General features: G+C 30.3%; 1 protein-coding gene and 1 long non-coding RNA gene across 5 annotated transcripts; one reads left to right on the top strand and one right to left on the bottom strand.

Moving 5' to 3' along the window:
- Positions 1 to 688: 688 nt before the first annotated feature.
- Positions 689 to 22,271, top strand: LOC130448953 (lysosomal alpha-glucosidase-like). 4 transcript variants are annotated; one of them, XM_056786565.1, is made up of 18 exons: positions 994 to 1,772; positions 1,888 to 2,112; positions 2,172 to 2,384; positions 2,710 to 2,907; positions 3,352 to 3,747; positions 3,803 to 3,951; positions 4,327 to 4,501; positions 5,477 to 5,567; positions 5,645 to 5,883; positions 5,946 to 6,188; positions 6,247 to 6,566; positions 6,693 to 6,826; positions 8,238 to 8,389; positions 8,501 to 8,649; positions 8,732 to 8,813; positions 8,870 to 9,143; positions 11,565 to 11,764; positions 12,674 to 22,271. In XM_056786565.1, exons 3-18 carry the CDS (start codon positions 2,226 to 2,228, stop codon positions 12,734 to 12,736), a joined length of 3,024 nt encoding a protein of 1,007 aa, XP_056642543.1. In that variant the 5' UTR covers positions 994 to 1,772; positions 1,888 to 2,112; positions 2,172 to 2,225; the 3' UTR covers positions 12,737 to 22,271. The 4 variants fall into 4 exon arrangements, with proteins under 4 accessions (XP_056642544.1, XP_056642543.1, XP_056642545.1 ...); XM_056786566.1 differs by lacking the exons at positions 994 to 1,772; positions 1,888 to 2,112 and adding an exon at positions 689 to 775; XM_056786567.1 differs by lacking the exon at positions 1,888 to 2,112 and having other exon boundaries at positions 1,459 to 1,772.
- LOC130448954 (uncharacterized) lies at positions 7,201 to 7,832 on the bottom strand. Its single transcript, XR_008910404.1, has 2 exons — positions 7,744 to 7,832; positions 7,201 to 7,688 (listed from the first exon to the last, which is right to left on the bottom strand). It is a non-coding gene; the product is annotated as an uncharacterized LOC130448954 (long non-coding RNA).
- Positions 22,272 to 23,798: the final 1,527 nt, after the last annotated feature.

The following is a 23,798-nucleotide window of genomic DNA, read 5'->3' as shown; positions in this document are numbered from 1 at the left end:
GAATTTTTTTGAAGGATAATCAAAGTAAAGTGCTTGGTGATTCCAATAATAGGCAGCCGATAAATCAATGGAAATTTAACAAACAAATAATCATTAGATATAAATTGATAAATATGATTTTTTTAAAGGGATTGATAGTTGTTGTGTTTCTAATAAAAGCTTCTTTTTGACCCACTACGCTGTGATCATATAAACGGACAATTTCTGTAAGTGGAAGCTGTTCTGACTAAGGAAGACAGAATGATAATGCTTTCTCTATCCTCCGAGGTTCCAGCTCGGTTCTGCACATTCTCAAGCATGTGCAGTATAGATAAAGTGTCTGGAACGAGAGAGAAAATAGTATATTGTCGGCACCTTAATAGTGGGACATTCCTTCCCGTTTAAACTGTCTATATAGAAGTATTACATATATGGCTGTGATAGATAACATTTAACCTCTTCGTTTACTATAATGATTTTAAATATCCCATTTTTAATAATAAAAGAAATTCACATATATTTTTGAAATAGTTGAAAAAGTTCGTACAAAAATTTTTATAACATTGTTCAATGAGAATAAAATATCGATTTATAGGTTATATTTTTGACGTTTGCATGTCAAGATTCTTTTAGTGAAAATCAGATGATGTCCATTTCTTGGACAATTTTATTATTCCCTTTTTTATTACCAAATGGCTTCATAAAGAGTTACAGCTTGAAGAAGTGCTGAATTTCTTGTCGGAAACGTGGCTTTGTTAGTTTTTTTTTCGACTGTGCAGTGTTGAGTTTAGTGTAGGTAAGCGATAAATATAGTCAGAAGAAAGTATATTGGAAACTAACCAGGATCCTGACTAAAGCTCTTTTCATAAAGATGAAAAGGGGTCAACTTCACCTAAAACTTTAAGTTTGTCCTTGTACCTTCCAGTGACCAATGGGTTATCACTATATAGCCCTAAACAGTACTCACTCAAGTTTGAAAAACTTGAACGTAACAGTCGAAATTAACCTGTAAAAAAACTAAGTGTTCTTTATTTTGTGAATTGTTTGAAATTGCAGACTAACTAAAAAAATGTAGAAATACTCAGTTTCAGCCAAATTATTTTCACTGGAACAGATTTAAAAACTAGCTATGTCGAAGTCCGCTTAACATCATATATTAATAATACTAAATAACCTAACTTTTTTTATTTAGTTACTTAAGCTTGTTCGTTATATTATAAACTATGTTCATAACAAAAGTAAAGGAAAACTTGAAAAATATGAAAACGCTGCCGAAATGCAATCATTTCCATCTAACAGGAAGTTATCGTCATCAAAAAACTTGAATAAAATAAAACTCCTTCATTCAAATGAAATAGTTAACTGTTTTTTTATGCACATTTTTATACATTTTACTATCGTTTCACTAATTGTAATTTAGATAAACATATAAAATTCCAAAAACCATGTAATAGTTTATTCAAATACAAAAAAGAAGGAGTGGTAATTACAAATAATTGAATCTTATCACTAGTAAAAGTTGTTAAATATAAACGTAATTAGGATACGCAGTGACATCATGAACATAACCTATCATTGCAACATATTTCAGCATTAATTTAGAAGTCATGAATTAGTTGATTCTCATATTTCAGCATTTAACAAAATTTAGCCATAGCCAACTTCCTGTATTTTTTCTTCAGTTAACTTAACAATGATAAAGAATAGATAATTCAATAAGCATTAGCACTTTCATACTTCCGTTTGAAAGGCACCCATAGCAGAAAAAAATGCTTGATGTAACATAGAACAAGGTAACAAAAAATTCCCGAAATTTTTTCATTATTCAAAAATGTTATTTGAGACTATTACTTTTATTTAGGAGTGTTCATTCTAAAGTTACATTAAAAATTATTTTCTTTGTGGTAGATAATTTTTTATCATATCATACCGGACGTTAAATAGATACGCATACTGACTCTTCGATCCTTTATTATTATTGAACTCATCTATTATGATTTACATAATTGTTTAAAATATAGTAGTCCAGCTAAAGCTTCTAGTTCATATGAATAATATTCGAATCAATTATTGTTCTGACTAACTGTACGAATCGATACCGGACCGAACTGGTTCAAAAGAACTAAAATAGCTGTTTGTATTGTCATGAAAAACAAAATAAATAGGAAATCATTACCAGTTTGTTGTTTTAGGGTAATAAACACTATTTTTGGATTGAAAGTTAATTTTGTGAATAAATAATTGAAATGAAAATAAGGGAGGTGATAAAATCCTTTAAAATTAGAAGAAACCGTCAAATATCCTCTACAAACTTGGTTTCATTTGAAGCATTTTACAACGATCGTAAAAATAAGTTTTCTAATATTAAGGAACCATGTACTAAGACTAATTCATTTCCGTCCCAGGTAAATAAAGTGTATATTGAATTGTAAATATTCATAAAAATCTATGATTTATCTCCAATACACACTTTGTATATATGTCGCATACACTTATTAATTAATTGGTTTGTTATAAAATCAACTTATCATAATCTTCGTAGTACTATTAATAGTATTCTATTAACGTCATATGTTTATAAATACTTTAGTATTTACTAATCATCTTTATTCAATAGAGAACAATGACTTTTTAAAGAATCTATACATTTTTTCAATTATTAGTATTCAGTTTTTTAAATTATCAAAGTTTACTTTAAAAATGGGTATTTTTAAATCGTGTTGTTTTCAGAATGAGGAATATGCTGGTGGATATGTACGTTTTAAAGAAACAAGTGAAGAAAAACCAGTGATCCGTCCTAGTCTACCTATAGTTCTAGTAATTTTCATTCTTACGTCTGTATTTATTGTACTTCCAATAATATACTTAATCAATTGTTTTAAATTTTCGTTTGATAATCAAGAATTCTATCATCGGATGACTCCAGCTGTAAGTACACTTTATACTATCTTTCATTTTTTGATTGTTTATGTAAAAATAAACTTATAGAGTGTAGGGAACGGGGAAACATATTAAAAGAATGAAAATAGATCCAATATGAATTGAAAAAAAATTTTTATCAAGAATTTAAACTATAACGTAAACTATTGGATTACCTGAAATTGTGCTTTATTTATATATTATTTTTATATTCTGAAATTTCATATCAACTAACCAATTTCTACTCTACATTTGGAAAATAAATAAGAATCAAATTGGAATTTCTGGAGCCATTGGTAATATTCATACTGTTTATTACCAATAGACCAACACTCACAATTACACTGCTTAATCTTTTGAGTCTTCCATAGTCTCTGATTCTAGGAACCAGAATTGTGTGTTGGTGTAGTGGTAGTAAACATTATGTTAAGCATAAAATTACACTTGATCTAGTTTTTTAGCAATGCAACAAAAGAATACGACACTAAGAAACCCCAAAAATTTCATGATTTACCATTTCCTCCTAGTCCAGATTACAATCAATGTAAACTCCTAAAAGACATTGATAAATATGACTGTTTCCCTGAAGATGATGTTGATGCTGAAAAATGTGAAGCAAGAGGCTGTTGTTGGATACCGAAACCAAAAAATAAACCTGATCAACCAATTGACGTGCCATACTGTTTCTACCCGCCAAATTACAATACTTATAAAATCATTAATATCACTGAAACTAGTTTTGGATTGATAGCATTTTGGAAGAGGCAATATAGAACAGCTTATCCTGATGATGTAGAAGTTTTGAAAATGATTGTTAAATATGAAACAGAGACCAGATTAAGAGTGAAGGTAACCTCAAGTCGATGGTTATTGAAAACCCAATTGATCTTGATAATTTTTTTAGATTGTAGATCCAAATAATTTCAGATTTGAATCGCCATATCCAGAAGTTCCTATTGTTGATAAAGCTTCAATTTCCTTAACGTACATCTTCGAAATTAATATATTTAAGTCTGGTTTTAAAGTTATGAGAAAAAGTGACAATACTACTATGTAAGTCGTAAAGTTCTTAAAATGCTTATAAATATCTGTTTTAAACTTTTAAACTCACACTTATAAACTCAGCTACTTGATTAAAATTCATACATCTCATGGTGATTTATTGTATAGTTATTTTTTTTTATTTACTATAAGATCTTATGGATTTCTTTAAATTGTTAATTTTTACCTACTTTTAGCTACTGCCGATTAATAGATAGTTGAAAAAAATACTAAAGAAACTGATTTAATCTTGACTTATTGTGTTATAGGAAGATCTATTATATAGAACTTTGATAGAGAAAATATAATAATTACTGCAGTAATTATGTTTCCATATTTTTTGATAAAAATTGTTTTTTTTTGTATCATGTAAACATTTTATTTCAGATTTGATTCTAATAATTTCTTGAACTTAATCTATTCGAATCAGTTGCTACAAATTAGTTCAAAACTACCCTCAAAATTCATTTATGGAATTGGAGAGCATAGATCTAATTTACTACTGTCTACAGAATGGTCCAGGTTCACTTTATTTAATCATGACGAAATTCCCACAAATAATGTAAGTTCATTGTATTTGGAATTTAAATTATACAATATTCTAGAAGGTTCTTAAATGTTCTAGAGCTATTTTGAACAACTTTTGAGACTATTCTAGTGCCTTAAAATTGCTATATTCACCCTATCCGATAACCAAGCAGTCTTCAGAGCTCTAAGCTCCAATATCATAAAATCCAAACTAGTTTGGTGAGTGTCTGGATAAGTTAAACAAGCTAGGCAAGAAAAATAAAATTACCCTGCAATGCATTCTGAGATACACCAAAATAGCTGACAAACATGCTAAAATAGGAGCAGACAAACCCCTCTGAGGTATCAACTACAAAACTTAGAAAAAGCATTTGAATAGAAAGTAGATAGGGGACAATCTACAGGGGATAAGACAGGCACAGACTTACCTGGAAAACTATGACCAGATAATGTATCAGCTCAAGTAAGAACAACTTACAAATATTAACAGAAGACCTGTTGAAGTTCCGTCGCTTCAATGGACACCTAAAGGTGCTAGACTTAGCAGATAATGCTGGAGAAACCTCTATATCGTTCTACGGTACTCCAGAGCACTACACCTGGAAGCATATGTAATAAAATACAAAGATATTTGCTACAGCCAATTCCCATTTTGAAATTTCTAAAAGGAGTGCTATTAACAGATCAGCTGTAAACAATGAGTTCCCCAGTATTGCAGCAAGAAAGGAGGACACAATAGTATACATAGATACAGATGTCTATATAACAAGAGGAATGTGGGACAAGGGTTTTTAGTTTAAAAAAATCAAAATATTTAATAGAAAGTTATACTTTTATTATAGTAAAGGCTTTTGGCACAAAAAAATATTTTCAACTATCATAAATTTGTATATATGTAAACAAATGTAACTTTAAAGAACTAAAAATAATTCCCAAACTATTTAGTTTCTTAAGATCTGCATTTAATACTAAAAGCAATTTATTGCAATTTTCATTATTTACTTTTTAGAAAAATTTATATGGGAGCCACCCATTTTATTTAGTTATGGAAAACTCTACCAAAAGCCATGGAGTATTTTTATTAAATAGTAATGCAATGGGCAAGTATTTACATATTTTCCAATAATCATAGTTATTTAACATTTGATAATTAATATTAATATTTTTTATCATATAGATGTTATTTTACAACCCACACCAGCTATCACATTTAGAACCATTGGCGGAATTTTGGATTTCTATTTCTTTTTGGGACCATCACCGTCTGAAGTCATTAACCAATATACCGATCTGATTGGTAGACCTTATATGCCTCCATATTGGAGTCTGGGATTCCATTTATGCAGGTTTGGATATAAAACTTTAAATGAAACCAAAAAAGTGATGCAAAGAAATATTGATGCTGGAATTCCATTGGTGAGTAGATTTGAATATTCTACAAAACATCCACATTTTCAGATTACAATTTTATTTCTTAGGATACCCAATGGAATGACTTGGATTATATGAATGTTAGCAATGATTTCACATATGATCACAACAATTTTAAGGAATTACCAAGTTTTGTAAATGAGTTGCATTTGAAGGGTATGCACTACATTCCCCTAATTGATCCGGGCATTAGTGCCAGTGAAACTCCGGGATCTTACCCACCATACGATGTAGGAATGGAAATGGATATATTTGTTAAAAATTCCACTGGATTACCTTTTATAGGAAAGGTGTGAAATATAAAATATCCCAAACTGAAAGAATTAATGTGCACTTGCATGCTTACAGGTGTGGAATAGAGTGTCTACTGTATGGCCGGATTTTACTAATCCAAATGCTGTAGATTATTGGACGTTAATGTTAAAAAATATGCACAAAACAATCCAATTCGACGGAGCTTGGATCGATATGAACGAACCGTCAAATTTTTATTCGGGTACAAATAATGGCTGTTCAAATTCCACTTTTGACAATCCACCCTATCTCCCATATGTCGACGGTGGAATTATTTACTATAAGACGTTGTGTATGGCTGCTAAGCATTATGCGGGGCTGCATTACAATGTTCATAATTTGTATGGACTCACAGAGGCCATAGTTACCAGCTTGTATGTATTTTAAATATTCATGTTAGTAGTTCTAGTAATGCTTATAATATTAACTGATTAACCTTCAAAAAATTTATCTAGTTAAAGTTATACATAATGTTTAGTTACATTGTATATTTATTTCAGTGCTCTTGCAGAAATAAGAGGTAAAAGACCGATGGTTATATCACGGTCGTCATTCTCTGGTTTGGGACATTATGCGGGGCACTGGAGTGGAGATGTTTGGTCTTCTTGGGATGATATGAAGTTTTCAATTCCAGGTAATTATTAAATGTGTAGAGGTGTTAATATAATCTCAATCTTATACTGTTATTTTATATTTATTTTGTTTTTTTCATAGTATATGACATACATAACTTGTTCTCTTGAATTTATTGTTCCTTTAGATGGTTTTTCTTTCATTACTCTACTTGATTAGTCGTTTCTTGATAATTTTTTGGACCATTCTTGTTTCCAACTATTATTACTATTCAACAATTTTTGTCTTTTTCATTTAGTCTCAGAATTTCTTTATAGAACTTGCTCCTGTAAGAAACTAAGTCAATTTAGTGATTTAATTTTCATTTTTGTTAGTAGAATCCAATTTCTATTCTTTTATTTAATACTTATTTTAATTTTTTCAATCTTTGTAAAATTTTTACTAATTCAGTTGAGGTTATTGCTCCTTTTAATCATATTTTCTTCATTTTTGTTGTTAACTACTTCTACTATTCAATAATTTCCATTTAATCACAGACTTTCTTTATGGATTTTGGTTTTGCTAGAAACTGAGTAAATTTAATAATTTAATTTTCATTTTTGTTGCTGTAATATCCAACCTGTATTCATTTATTTGATACTTATTTTGCTTATCTCAATCTTTGTAACAGGAAAAACCTTCCGCACAACCTTTTACAATTCCTAAAATCCTACCTGTAAAACAGACACTTTCATGTCAAAATCCAAGATTACATCACCACTCTATATCCAATTATGTCAGGAATTCCACAGGGAAGTGCACTTGGCCCGATCCTCTATTTTATGTACACAGCTGATATTCCCACACACAACAAATTAACTACCACAACATATGCAGACGTCTCTCATATATTGCCGACTAACTCTGACGCCATTTCCTTGTGACTAAAAACATGGAGAAAAAAAAGTTAATGAAAATAAATATGTTCATGTTACCTACACCCAAATGTAATTAATATTAAACGGGCATCTTCTGCAGCAAAAAGAAAGTGCAAAATACCTTGGAATTCATCTGGACCGACAACTAACCTGGAACAAACACATCTTTTTTATTTTTTTTCAAGTGAAAGGAAATTGCCACTGGGTAATTTTCCTACAATATAACTTATATATTTTGCTTTGAACCATTTGCTCATTGTAAATTTTACAAATTGAAATTCAATTAGGCCTCATGCTCCTTTTGAGCATATTTTTATCATTTTTCTTTCTAACTATTGTTGCTATAAAATTATCCTCATTTTTTTCGTCTAGGCATAGATTTTTCTTATATATCATACTCTTGTTAGAATCTGAGTCACTTCCAATGATTTCTTTTTGATTTGTTTCATTTATTACCGTTAATTAATATATTTTTTAACTTACTACTGTCTTGAATAGAACATTTTTAATTCTTATCTTCTTACGGTATATTTTCATTATAAATATATTTTTTAGGAATTCTATCATTCAGCCTATACGGTATTCCTTTAATGGGAGCTGATATATGTGGTTTCAACGGAAATACAACAGCTCCATTATGTAATAGATGGATGCAGCTAGGAGCATTTTATCCTTTTTCTAGAAACCATAACACCGATGATGGTATTGTAAGTACAACAAAATTCATTTAACAGAAATAAAGTATTTTGTGATTTAATTGCCTAGGATGTAAAAACTATTTTCACCTTTGTAAACTGTATTGATTTGTTTTATTTTAGGATCAAGACCCTGTAGCTCTAGGAAAGCAAGTGATCGCATCATCCGTAAAGGCTCTAACAGCTAGATATTATCTATTACCTTATCTGTATACATTATTTCACAAAGCGCATGTAAATGGTGAAACTGTAGCAAGGCCATTATTCTTTGAGTGAGTATTGGAATTTTAGAACAGAAATTGAGAAATATAAACAATTCATAGTATTAATTTTTATATTTTTGTTGTATTTTAGATTTCCGGAAGATGTGAATACGTATGGAATAGATACTCAATTTTTGTGGGGTTCTGCATTAATGATAATCCCTGTTTTACAGGTAAAAACAGTGGAAATAATGAATTTTTTATTAAAGTGAAAAAACGTCATTTTCAGGATTCTGACGTTACAGTTACTGCTTATATACCAAAAGGTACTTGGTATGATTTTTACAACCTCGAAGGATCATATAGTAAAGGAGAAAAATTTACTCTGGATGCACCATTAGATACGATTCCATTATTAATTAGAGGTGGTTGTATAGTACCATTACAAGCACCAAAAAATACTACTACCGAATCCAGAAAATCGAAAATTGAACTTTTAGTAGCTAGTGATGAAAAGAAATATGCTATTGGTGATTTGTATTGGGATGACGGTGATTCACTCAGTAAGTATTTAGTAAAAATTGATTTATTTCAAGTTTTATTTATTTTAATGATGATTTTATCTATTTAAAGAAATTTTGTGCTTGAAACAAGTCACTTCAATCTAAGGATTCAGCTATACCAGAAAAAGACACAATTGATCGATTGACTAGTACATTTCAGTGGAACAGGATCTGGAAAATTGTCCAAGAAAAACAACAAAAAGTGGGGGAATTGAAACAACACTGCACAACCGAATCACACAATACATACTAAAATATTAGAAAATCTACTTGAGATAATATTTAGAACTAGAGCTTTTAAATCGAAAAGACAAACTAATGATAATAAGTAAGAAACATCAGAAGAGTTTATAAATGAATGAAGTTATGAAGCAACTCCATTACTGTTTCTATTTTCCATAGAAAATAAAGTCAGAACATAAAAAGATAAAAAGCTAAAAAACTATGGATATTTATGTGAAAATTGAAATGTATAATGTGGTAGTAGCACCAATTGTAACATGTGCGACAAAAAATTAAACAACAAAGGGATAAAATTGAACACAATGGAAGTAAAATACCTGAGAACAGAATTTTGGGAAAATGTGTGGGATGAGAGAAAAAAAACTTTGTTTGAGGTCAGTGAGGACATTAGTCTTTGTTAAATTAATATCTAATGGAATTTAAAAGCCAACGCACTTGAAATTAAAACAGAGACTTAACATTTTGCAGCTCATATCTTCTTCAAGTGAGTTTTAACCAACTTTGAGGAAGATAGGGGCTAGTGAGGGCATTATTAGTCAATTCAAAACTTCTGTCTCGGTTAAATCGATATCTAATGAAATCTGAAAGCGAACGTAACCGAAATGCTTGATAGAATAACAGAGACTGAACATTTTGCAGCTCAAATCTTTTCCTAGTGTGTTTTAATCAACTTTTAAGAAGATAGAGGTTAATGATGGCATTATTAGTCAATTCAAAACTTTCGTGTCTGTTAAATCGACATCTAATGAAATTTAAAAGGCAATGCACCCAAAAAGGTTGAAATAAAAACAGAGACTGAACATTTTGTAGCTCAAATTTTCTCCAAGGGATCTTTAATCGACTTTGAGGAAGATAGGGATTAGTGAGTGCATTATTAGTCAATACAAAACATCTGTCTCGGTTAAATTGATATCAAATGATATTTAAAACCTAACACACGCGACATACTTGAAATAAGAATAAACACTGGACATTTTGCAGCTCAAATCTCCTATAAGTGACGTTCATTAACTTGGAGGGAAACAGAGGTCAGTGGGGGCGTTCTTGGTCAATACAGAACTTGTATGTCTCGCTTAAATCGACTCAAAATGAAACTTGGTGCACAACACTTGCAACATCATCGAATTAAAAACAAACGCTGCACATTATGCAGCTCAAATCTCCTATAAGTCACGAATGTTTAACTTTTAGAGCAGGAAGCAGCGGGGACGTTCTTAATCAATACAAACGATACTCAAAACATTACACACGTGACGTGCTTGAAATAAGATCAAATGCTGTATATTTTGCATTTTAAATCTACCAATAGTGAGTTATAGTTAATGTCTAGGCAATCTGTTGTCAATGGACATTGATTTTTTGTATTTTGATAAAATAATTTAATGACCTAGTTATATGCATTGCATATAGAATAATATTATGTCAACTTTATTCTACTTTAATAACAGAATTGTTGTCTTTACCAATTAATAACTGGGACGATGACAAGGTGAAAATAACAACATATATTTTCGAAAAATTTATCGCTGCGCCACATTTTAATAAAAATCAATAATAGAAAAATAAAAAAAGAAACAGCTGAATTGGTATTGACATATTATAAGATATATAAAAAGAAAAGATAAGGGGGAGACCAAGATAGAAATAGATAAACCAAGTAAAAAAAATTAGAGCCATTGAGGAATATGGCAATTAAAGAAATTAGTTGAACAGGAATCTGAATCCTCATCTGATATTTGAAAAATAAGCGAGGTTAAGGAAAATGAGAAAAAAATTACACTGAATTATATAGTTAAATTATTATCTTGGCTTCGTGTTGATGAATTTTAATTATATTCTTTGCATACATTCACCAATTTTTTCAATTCCATTTGTGTTATTACTTTTATAATATTTTTTATTTATTCATGAACAGACAAAATTCGATTATTTCCTTTAAAAATTCTATTTTAACAAAAGGTGTAGTTTGATTTAAGAGTTTTTAAAGTGTGTTAAAAATATAATTCTTCTTTTAACACCTTTGTATATTTGAATTATATTTATAATTTTGATATCTATTCCATGTCCAGTTTAGATCATTTCACATGATACGTAACTATTGTGAGGTTGTAATATTTCGGTACTATTTACAATTTTGACAAGTGACTTAAGTTGTATTGTGATATTTGTCTATTTTAGATTCGTTTGAAGAAAAACAATATTCCTCAATTACTTTCGAGCTGGAAGAAAACACATTAAGATCATACGCTACTTTTATAGGATCTGATATACCACCGAATTTAGACAGAGTTGCTGTTTTGGGTATCGATGATATCATTAAGGAAGTATCAGTTAATGGATTTATGCACAAGAATTTCGACTATAACTCCAAATTTAAGGTAAAAACATCCCTGTTCTAACATGATTCCATCAGATAACATCTCTTCGTCCTCCACTTCCATTAAATTATGCTTCCCTCGTTGGGGGTAAATTGCTTCTGGTGTACAGTTCACCCTGGGCCTCATGGGCATAGGCATAAATCCATCACAGTTTATGTTTCTATTAAAACTAATATAAAAAAATTTAGTAACACTCCCTGAATTGAATATATACAGGGAGTCACTCCACTCAGTGTTACTCTTTATCTTTGATATCTCTCTAGACAAGAACTTTTATGTACAATATATATAAAGGACTGAAAATATAAAAAATCATTTGATTCATATATTTTAATAATTTTACCTTGAAAATTTGAAATTTCGTATTTCCTTACTATTTCTACGGATTTTATTGCGTACACATGAATAACTTTCTCGGTATACTTTTCACTTAGCTTTAGTTAGTAGCTCTCTGCTGCTACATACTCCAATCTTTGATTTTGATTAGTGATAATCATATACCATATTCATAAAAATTAGTAACATTCATAGCTTTCCTTTTGTAAATTACCTGTTTTTTTTTCCAAATTGAGCTGATAATATCATCTCACCTGTTCTTACTTTTATATGAGGGTCGAATGGAATGACAAACCTAGACCTTCATTCAGTTCATTGTATTGTAATCCAAAATTCACTTGTCAATACAAAAATTAAATAAAAATAAATTCGCAAATCTTCATCCCAATTCATCTGATTTAAGTAAAGTTAAATAGAATGTAGAATTGAAAGAGCTACACTTGAATGAGTTCAAATTATTTGAGATTTCATGCAAAAGGAACGTTACTATTAATAGTACCTATATCGATACTTTCATAATTATTAATAAATGTTTCGTTAATATACTAATATGTTTAATTAATTTTTTTTCAGTATTTGAACATTGAAAAATTGGACATCTCTCTACAAGCACCTCTGGTTATTTCATGGAAGTAAACCAAGTTTATTTATTGACACGCACACTTAATAATCAAACTTTTTTAAGTATTATTCTAAATGTCATTTAGACACTTCGCTTCTAAGCTCAACGTTTATATTTGTATGGAATTATTAATATTTTAAAAAGCCATGTTTGAAACTTTTATATATAGAGAGCTAATATCTATGTTTAAACATTTATATGGTAATGGAATTCGAAAACCATTGAGAAGGATATTTTGGATAGAGTATTATAGTGACATTTATGTATGATCAACTTCATCGCTTAATTTTTCAGACTAGACAATTGACAATTTTTTTAAGGTATATCGAAAATATTTCTGATGAGAAAAAAAATGTTAGATCCATCGAGGTAAATGAAATTCACTGGGTGGCATTTTTTCAAGATGATTTAATGGTCTACAAAAAAAGAATGATTGAATTTTTTTGTCAGATGAACTGTTTTCTCATAACCACGACTTAAAAATTGGTATGATTACAGAATTTGATTTTTTAACTTTGGAATATTGTAATTACTTAAAAATTAGTATCCGTATTAATTCAATGAAGATTCTTGAAGAGAATTTAATTTCCTAAAAATTTCTCTTGATATTTTTAGTTAAAGTCACTCCTTTGAAAGTTATTCAGAGTTGAAGTCAGAATGAAATTCTAGTTTTTTTTTGCTGTAGATTTAATTTTTTTGATCCCATTGAAAACTTCATTCTTCGTTTATTCCATCAACAAAAGTGATTGATTGAAAATGCAATTTTCTGAAGAAATTAACTTTTCTATAAATAAAAATTATTACCTATAAAAAGGTCAAATTTTTCAGTGGGCTCAAAAAAATTGCATCTACAATGAAAAAAACAAGAAATTCATTTTGACTTCAACTTTGAATAACTTTCAAAGAAGTGAATTTAACTAAAAATCTTAAGAAAAGTTTTTTGTAGAAAATTAACTTCCCTTCTAGAATCTATTGAATTTTGTCTAACATTTTTTTTGTCATCCGAAATATTTTCGATATACTTCAAAAACAAATAGATGACTTTTTTGACCCAAACTATTGTACACTATAACATGATATTTTAATATAAATTATTTTTTATTTTGAGTCTCAGATATTTATAATGTTTATAAAACAATTGTAGAATGATTAATTTCTATTTCTATAGGCTTTTACCCTTTTTTACCTTTTTAAAGATCCTTACTGTTATTTTTATTGCCTTTAATTTGGATTTTTAATATTTGATTTCATATTTCATCTTCACTTTTTTTATAGTATATATTTCTTTTCTCTCTACTTTATTTATCTAGATTATTGTTCTATTTGTTTATTTTTCTTATGTTTTGTAGCTGACGTGCATATACTTTCTCTAACCATATTTTCTCACACATATGAAAGTCATTTTATCTTACCAATTTATTTTTTCATCACTATTTATGATTTTCAGCATTTTACCTCAAAAATATTTCTACTAGCAAACCTTTACTTTTTATATCAGCCGGTGTCAATCAAATTGAAATTATTTCCGTCCAAATTAAATTCATGTAGTCGAAGTATCTTTCAGTTAGATCAGTATGGCTCTCAAAATATCTATAATTTAAGAATTACTTTAGAGATTATTTGTTATTTGAAAATATTTTCAATTTATCGTCTATATTAGTTAATTTAGGATTTTTAGGTGATTTAGTTCAAGACTCTGTACACAATAGGTGTTGAGAGATTCGTTAAAACATTTTTTGGAAAGTAGAAAAATTTGAATGAATTCCGTTCTAAATGAAGTCTGTGTAAATATTCCAAGATTTTAAATGGTACCGTAGATTTCTTCCTTATACCAGATTAAACCAGTGGTTCTGGTTCAGGCAATGGGCAATTTGTGGCAAAAACTACTCAACGTTCGATAACTTAGCACTCTAGGTTGCTGAGCAACTAATTGATGGACTTTCGTAGTACCTTTCAGCAGAATAATTTCACTTGGAATTTCTATTAAAATGTGGACAATGTCATCTTTTACAATAAGCAAAAGCTTCATCTTACTACGGTCTTTAAGTGCTTCATGAAATTGTAAAGCCTTAATAATTTGTACACTGGTGACGATATGGTCTGCTAATGAAGTCTGTTTAAATATAACAAAATTTTGAATGGTACCGTAGATCTCTTCATTAAACCAATGAGAATATTCCAGAACCGATTTTTATCAATACTAAGAGTGATATAATGGAAATGTATATCATTATGTATGATATTAATTCAAAACTGTTCACATGGACTACATTTATTGCTATATATGAATTTTTCCACGTAGTCAATTATTTAAAATTGATATATTTGTGGAAAGTATCCGTTTCATAATCATATGTCTGTGTTATACCAAAGTTTAAGTAAGTTATTTACTATTAGATGTGTCAAATTTTACAGAAAACAAAAATCTTATTAAATGTTACCTGATAGATAGTAAATTAGATGTAGAATTAAAAATAAGAAGAATCTATTGTGATTTAATTGCTCAATGACTTGTTTAATTTGAACTATTTTAATTTCATATACACTCAACAGCAAAAAAAACAGATAGTTGTATTCAAAATATTAATCTGTTGGTTAATTTATAAATTGTTGGCACAAAATCTGTCACAAATCAATAATTTTAATTGATTATGAATATAAAAATACAGAATAAAGAGAGAGAGAAAAACACATTTTATTAGAACCTTGAGATATGGAAGAAATTAAATTTTGGACGTAATCCACAAATTCTCTATGGACATCATATCGGAAGATTGTGCAGGCCAGTCTAGAATATAACCAATTTTTCCAAGTATTGCGTAACGAATCTGGCGATATGTGGACGAGCATTATCCTCCATCAAAATTAATTCATCACCAATAAATGGAGCAAATGGGATCACAACCTCTAGCAACAGTCATAGCCTTATTATCAGTAAAAATCAGTGGGACGTGGAAATTAATTCCACTCCAAACTATAACTGATCTCCTTTCAAAAGGTTATAAATTGTTCCCCTAATAATCCCTATCGTATAGACCAAATCGAGACTGGTTAACAAACAATCACCTTTCTCTTTAATGCCTTTCCAGGAGTTGGAGTCCTGTCAATCTCCACCGTAATGTGTGTGAGCCACTTCAAGTCTATCCCGAACCTTAGAAGCTATTAGATATTGAAATCTGAGTTTTATATAATGGTCTACTAATCCCTTAGGGATTAGTTCGATGGACTCTGACTCTACATTCTCTATTATAATCAGATTACCCACAAAAACAAATACATTAGCTTTTAGTTTGAAAAATATGAAGTGTCCGATTTTTTTGCTGTTGAGTTTATTTAGAACTGATATTCTAAATTCATCCTAAAACTTCAAACATAAGTACAGTAAAATCTTTCTTAACTGAAATGGGAGTTGAGGGTGGTTTCAGGCAACATAAATTAAAAAGGATTATTTTAACTATATTTTTACATATATGCAACTAGCAACGTTGTTTTTATAAAATCTTTATTTCTTTTGGTATCGTTTTCTGGTAGCAATATCTCCCTAACTGTTACATCAATAATGATCTTTTCCAATCTTTCCCCAACATGAAAAGCAACCTAAACATAACAGTATAAGGAATCTAAAGTGAATGTGATTTAATACTTATATGAAGCCTTAATCATAGTTTGCATAAAAATTTACCTTCATGGGATTGAAGATCTCATCAACTCTGTCATCGCTACTATCTGTCTCAACTTCGTCATCTGATTCGTTGTGGCTATCTTCATTTGACAATATCTTGACCCATCTATTTATATCAGAGGTATATGGTTGTTGATTCCCTTCCAGTTTCACTCCCTTCTATGGCGTTTTGTCTCAATGACTGATTTATTGTGTTTTTATTTTATTTTTTCGACGTCGCTTCGGTTAAGAGAGCTTTTATTGTATAGTATTTTTAAAGTCAACGTGAAAAGAGATATTTTTAATTCCACTGAATTATAAAATCGAAAATTTTGCAATATAGGAGGACATTAAAAGCAGAATAAATACTTTAGGAAGGGAAGGCTACAGGAATAGGCAATAGGGGTGCTACAAAGCTGCGCCAATTGGTCTATCAACACCAATGTCAGTAATATTTAGTGTCAAATCATTTGACTGCAGACAAATAAAAATATTTCAGTGATAGGTCAATCAGAACTAACTTTCAAATGTTATCCAAAAGGACATTTAATATTTATACAACTTATTCGTCGTTCGGTGTAGATGGATTGTGATAATGTAAAATATTTAATTAGACTGCGTTGTTTTTTTTTAGTAGCCTGCTGATGAATTCCAACTTTTAGAATTGTTTTAACCCTCTACTGCATGAATTATAAAAAAAGTATTTGATGGTTATTTAGGCTTTATTTAGGAATAAAATTTACTAAAAAAAAAGAAAATTAAAAAAATTTTCTTACATAAATTGAGAAAAAAACAAAGGTCGTATATGGGTTCGTATGAAGAATAAAGAAACAAATATAAATTTAAGTGTTTAGTATAAAATAAAAATTACAGTAATTTTAATAATGAAATACCGATAAATAGTTTCGTTTGTTGTAACATTTTCTACACTTTGTGTAAGTTTTTTGCCCTCAAAATTGACATTTTTCTCCGTTTCATCCATTCAGATATATGGTCTATTCCATGAGTCCTCGCGGAGTTTAAAGGTACATCTTGATGTCTGACAGATTGGATTGGATGGAGCAAGACTTCCTTGCCAAGAAATTGGTGTTCCATCTCTAATGTGATTTACATGAAGCCCGAAGTGCTCTGAAACAGCGTGCTTGAAATCAAATAGAGACATGTAAACGTCTGAATTGTTCCTGTCTATCACATGAAAAAATATTCGTTTATACCATTTCTTGGATCTCAAATGAATTCTATACAACCAAGCATAAAGTCTCATTAATCAACACCCCCTTATGCCGGTTATATACTTCAATTGCTTGAGACAATTAATGTTTTTGTACAGTGTTTCCTTTCTAAAGGATTTTCGTTTTGTAGTCATTGGTTCACTACCTACATAAGTTGAAAGGATATTAACCAGTTTATTATTAAACCAAGTAACGGCATCAATAGTGGCAACCTTTTCTATGAAAAATTCACGTTCTTGTTTCTTCAACTCTTTTTTTTCTGGCGGTATATCTATATTAGGAATTCTGTTCAGGCACACTGTACTTAGAGGCAAAAGTCCAATCTTCGTAAGATGTACCTGGAGTCACGACATTGCCGCTAACACCCAAATCTTGTGTACCTTCAGGTCGTTAATTACTTTGATCACCAGCAAAAAAATCAAAATCATAACTAAATCCTGAAAGTTCACAAGAACTTGATTCCTGTATCCCCTATATCGCAGAATTGTATTGTTTCAGGTCATGATGAACTTTTGTAGGGATTATCCGTTCATCAACTGCCAGATATTCCTCTTTCGGTACTACTAAAAGTTGCTGCTTAGTACCATCTGAAAGTGGACGCACTTTGAATAACTTATTTCAAATCTATTGCATGCCGTAGTTTCGTAAATTTGTGACTGCTCTAAAGCCTTGTTCCAGTAATATCGTGAGGTAGGTAATTTCACTATAGACATGAATATTATCATGCCAATAAATTGATTAATTTCTTGTTTGGAATTTAAATTAAATTGAACAAGTAAAAAATCTGCTGGTGTTTCAGCTTTTTCAAAAAACTCTGGTAATTGCGTGGCTTCAATAATTTAAAAATTATTTTCATCATTTTTTGGATTCCTATTTTATTGTAGTGGGTTTATGATTTTGTCTGTGTGGCCGGTGGAGGTTATCATCAGAGCAATCACTACCTGTTTCAGTTATAACAAGAGATCGTTTATGACGTTGAAATTGTCTATATTCACTTTTAGAATCGGAGGCTAATTCATCATCACCAAGCGAGCTCCAGTTAGAATGAATACGAAACCATTATGATTTCATCAACAAAGCACTTTAATATGAAAGAAATATGCGTAAAATTAAAGACTAAATAATATATTTATAAAATAGTACAATAACAGCATCATGTTTTGTTTTTTTTACCACTTTTTTCGTGCAGAAAATATCTTTTGAAAATTGTGTTTACAGATACTAAATAGAACTTCACACAAGCGCTAGAAAAGTGAGGTTATAACCAAAATGACTTGACTATAGGTAACAAAAAATATTTTCGTATTGCCAACGTAACAATTAAAATGTCCACCATGCGTATAGTTATTGCTAGATTTTTAAGAATGTGAAGAAGTAACAATTTACTGAAAAAAGGAGAATAATTATTAGCAATTTTATAAGAATATATCTGACAATCTCATTTTAATCAATGTCTTCACGTTGACTTTAGATATACTATACTTAATACTTTTACTCTATATAAATATTGTAATATTTATTGTAAGAGACAGGGATCGGTTTCAAAATTTATTGTAATAAATTGTGTCACTATATATTAAATCGTTAAATTTTTTAGATAAAACGGCGAATCATTCCAATTGTGGTGTCCGTGTGCATCGTTTTTTGGGTTAGCTAGTGACTCTTTATATTATTTGAAACAATTGAGTCACAAAATTTGAAATAAGAACTAAAAAATATTGAGAAAGTTAATAAAACTCAAATTATAAATTTTTCACCCATATAAAAATAGGAAAATTTCAATTTGACCAACATTTGAGGTCTCAATCTTGCTTCTGTGATCTTAACATCAAATTTTTTGCTTTTCTATTGTTCTTTCGTGATCAGACTCTTTAGCTTGCATCTTACAATGGGTTAAGGTAGTGGTTGATTCATTGTTTGGTATATTTTATTATCCGATAATTCGCCATGCGGAAGATCATCTTCCAGCAGGAAAAAAGAAGATGGTTGATATGAACTACTATGTTTTCTTTCCGTCAAGGTTATTTTCCATGAATACAAAGCACATATATATATTTAACATTGAGTTCTTCTTGTACAAAATTCTCTTTCTTCGGTGATCTTCTCATCACATTTTTTGCTTTTTTATTGTTTTGTCGTTGTCAGAATCTGTAGCTTGTTTCTTACGATGGTTTGAAGTGTTGGGGCTTCATTGTTTTGTATATTCCATTATCTGATAATTCACCATGTGGAAGATTATCTTTCAGCTGGAAAAAAGAAGATGGTCGACGTAAACTACCATTTTTTTCTTCCCGTCAGGGTTGCTTTTCATAAACACAACGCACATATTATATATATTTAAAAATAACCTCTATTGCCATTGAGTTCTTCTTCTTGTACAAAATTCTCTTTCTTCGGTGATCTTCTCATCACATTTTTTGCTTTTTTATTGTTTTATCGTTGTCAGAATCTGTAGCTTGTTTCTTACGATGGGTTGAAGTAGTGAGGGTTTCATTGTTTTGTATATTCCATTATCTGATAATTCACCATGTGGAAGATTATCTTTCAGCTGGAAAAAAGAAGATGGTCGACGTAAACTACCATTTTTTTCTTCCCGTCAGGGATGCTTTTCATAAACACAACGCACATATTATATATATTTAAAAATAACCTCTATTGCCATTGAGTTCTTCTTCTTGTACAAAATTCTCTTTCTTCGGTGATCTTCTCATCACATTTTGTGCTTTTTTATTGTTTTATCGTTGTCAGAATCTGTAGCTTGTTTCTTACGATGGGTTGAAGTAGTGAGGGTTTCATTGTTTTGTATATTCCATTATCTGATAATTCACCATGTGGAAGATTATCTTTCAGCTGGAAAAAAGAAGATGGTCGACGTAAACTACCATTTTTTTCTTCCCGTCAGGGATGCTTTTCATAAACACAACGCACATATTATATATATTTAAAAATAACCTCTATTGCCATTGAGTTCTTCTTCTTGTACAAAATTCTCTTTCTTCGGTGATCTTCTCATCACATTTTGTGCTTTTTTATTGTTTTATCGTTGTCAGAATCTGTAGCTTGTTTCTTATGATGGTTTGAAGTGTTGGGGCTTCATTGTTTTGTATATTCCATTATCTGATAATTCACCATGTGGAAGATTATCTTTCAGCTGGAAAAAAGAAGATGGTCGACGTAAACTACCATTTTTTTCTTTCCGTCAGGGTTGCTTTTCATAAACACAACGCACATATTATATATATTTAAAAATAACCTCTATTGCCATTGAGTTCTTCTTCTTGTACAAAATTCTCTTTCTTCGGTGATCTTCTCATCACATTTTTTGCTTTTTTATTGTTTTATCGTTGTCAGAATCTGTAGCTTGTTTCTTACGATGGGTTGAAGTAGTGAGGGTTTCATTGTTTTGTATATTCCATATCTTATAATTCACCATGTGGAAGATTATCTTTCAGCTGGAAAAAAAGATGGTCCACGTAAACTACCATTTTTTGCTTTTCATAAACACAACGCACATATTATATATATTTAAAAATAACCTCAATGGCTATTGAATTCTTCTTCTTGTATTATCTAATAAGATATTAAGTATTGTTAACGTCATCTTTTGTCTCATACTACTTTAGAGTCATCTGTGATTTATTATTGTGCTTTGAGCTGACTCTATCAACAGTATGTCGGCTCCAAAAACAAATTCATAATTTTACTTTTCTTGTGTAGTTATGAAATCATTGTTGCATCTTTTGTGAAAACAAATATCGTAAATTTTACAGGTCTAGTGTTTATATTGAATTGTAATGGTGTAAATCTGTTTTATTTTAGCAAACAGTGCCCAATAGCTAGTTTTTTATCAGCTAATGGGACATTAGTGAAACATATGTCATTTGTAATATTTCTTCTAGCTCTATGAAGTTATTGAAAAAATTCTGAAACAACACGGAATTCTTGGTTTTCTTCTTATTTCGTACCAGAGACTTTTCTAGTATAAACTTTCATTATACAAATATGCCGTTTTCATATCTGCAACTGTCCAAATTTTCATACCTTATCAACCAGATTTTGACTTATTGATATTAACAAACCCAACAAATATTCTAGAAGATTGATTTTAATCAAAATACTCTTCAATATGACATCAGTTTTTTACGTTTATAGAATGTAGAAACAATATTGTGGTACATTTCGTATAGGTTTGGCAACATTTTCTAATTCAGAAACTTGATTTGTAAAATATTAAATTCAAAATTGTAATTCAACTTTCAACTGGACTAATTATTTAAGTACAAAAAACCGCCATTCTTGTCTCTAACAAGGTTTTTAACATTCAATCTTACTTTAATTTTTGAAATAACTGTATACATATCATCTAATGATGAAATAAATTCTGTTTTAATCTAAATTAACGTTTTTTCTTCTAATTTATAACAAACTTTGATTTTAAAAATCACCAGAAAAATTTCAAGCCGGATTTACGCAACACAGCACGTAGTTCTGTTATCTGCAGGATTGAACACATCGACGCAGCGCGACTTGATACGACACGCGCGAGCTCACAGACGTGTACCTCCGTAATTCAGACACAATTTGCTGTGCCACACGTGTAGATGACTAGCAAGACTTTCCTGATTTTTTTTAAGAAATAATGACAGAAGAAAAGTTAATAGGGAACACAGAGTGATTTAAGCATGTCGGGTTGCCTTTCATCGTTTTCTTTCGAAAATCGACCATCACTTTTTTTAACCTTATTCCAATTCCGTCATACAATAGCGAAGAGATTGAACGAGTAACAAATTTAACTATCTGGTAACTTGGTTACGTAAAGAATGGTCATTAGACGAAGAGATCAAGTGCTAATGTATGGTATGGAAAGCTGGACACTGAAAGTTAACACCATGAACAGATTGGAGGCATTTAAGATGTGGATTTCCATGGACAAGAAAAACCAACGAGGTAATTCTGAGGAGAAGAGGAAGACAACGATAAAACGTAAGGACATGTAATACGGAGCTGGAGGTACCATTTGCTTCAACTCTTGATAGAAAGAAAGATTGAGGGTAGAAGGGGATTGGGCAGAAAGAGGAAGTCGTGGCTCCACAATGTCAAAAATTGGACAGAGGAGAATTAATTCGTACCACCAGAGACTAGATAAAATGGTCAAACGTGATCGTAAACATCCATTAATGAATAGCAGAAGAAGTTTAAAATCCTATACGTGGGTGTGAATTCGTCGATACAATCGATTCTTCCCATATGAAATGGAGCAATTCGCATAGATTCTTTTCGAAATACCGATTCGCAGATTTTGGGAACCTAGTATACAATTTATTAAAACTGTAACAACATTATTTTCATTTCATCATATTCAATTTTCCATCAGAAATCTTTTGACATTTACCCCATATTTCTTAAGAAAATTAATGTTTATTTTATATTAATTTCCCTATTTCTACAAAACTTTTGGTTAAGTTTATTTGAGTTATGTCAAAAATATAATTTTTTTCATATATTTTTAGTTTTTCTTGAAAAAAAAAGTAACAACTTCAGTTACATCAAAATTTGAACAATTTTTTTTCCAATTCCAGGTTTTAAACATAACAAAAGAAATATTGGAGCACAAGACAACAACAATGGACTTACAGTTTGAATATTGATTTCACGGAAACGTTTCTGTGATAGTTGATCATGAGCACGTAAGGATCATTTGATTTCAAGGCTTCTATTGAGAAACTGGAGGAGTAAAGCAACTGGTAGCCTTGGAAAAGACTGAAGCATCAAAAGGTTTTGGATGTCGTAAATGATAAGTTGACATTGCACTGCTGACGGTTCCAATAAGGATGAATTCGAAACCAAGGACTCGCTAGCTCAGCTCTTTTTGGTGAATACGCTGAATGCTACCAATGAGGAACTCTTGTAAAACGGCCAAGGATATTTGGGCCAATTTTAGTTCCGTTTATGAGCTGAGTTCGAGATTAGATAGGCTTCTGGAATCTTGATTTTCATATGGAATCATGAATGCTCATGATGGAATTGATCACATTGCGCGACTTCAGCGTCATTTCAATGAGCTCAATTTTGAACTGAAGAGGCTGCAGCAGGCTGAGTTGTCTGAATTAATATTGATGGGGCGGATCATGTCAACTCTCCCTTCCTCTTACTTTGAATTTAACCGAAGAAGAAATTATTCAT

Source organism: Diorhabda sublineata, chromosome 9 (assembly GCF_026230105.1).
Source record: "Diorhabda sublineata isolate icDioSubl1.1 chromosome 9, icDioSubl1.1, whole genome shotgun sequence".
In the NCBI taxonomy this organism is placed as follows: domain Eukaryota; kingdom Metazoa; phylum Arthropoda; class Insecta; order Coleoptera; family Chrysomelidae; genus Diorhabda; species Diorhabda sublineata.
Note: the sequence above shows the minus strand (reverse complement) of the source record. Positions and strands in the feature narration are given on the sequence as shown.

Excerpts from the sequence above, each read along its gene's own strand:
- LOC130448953 (XM_056786566.1), top strand. The coding sequence starts at position 2,226 with ATGAAAATAAGGGAGGTGATAAAATCCTTTAAAATTAGAAGAAACCGT. Across the intron at positions 5,568-5,644 it reads ATTAAATAGTAATGCAATGG|ATGTTATTTTACAACCCACA; the intron begins GCAAGTATTTAC and ends TTTATCATATAG. Across the intron at positions 8,650-8,731 it reads GCAAGGCCATTATTCTTTGA|ATTTCCGGAAGATGTGAATA; the intron begins GTGAGTATTGGA and ends GTTGTATTTTAG.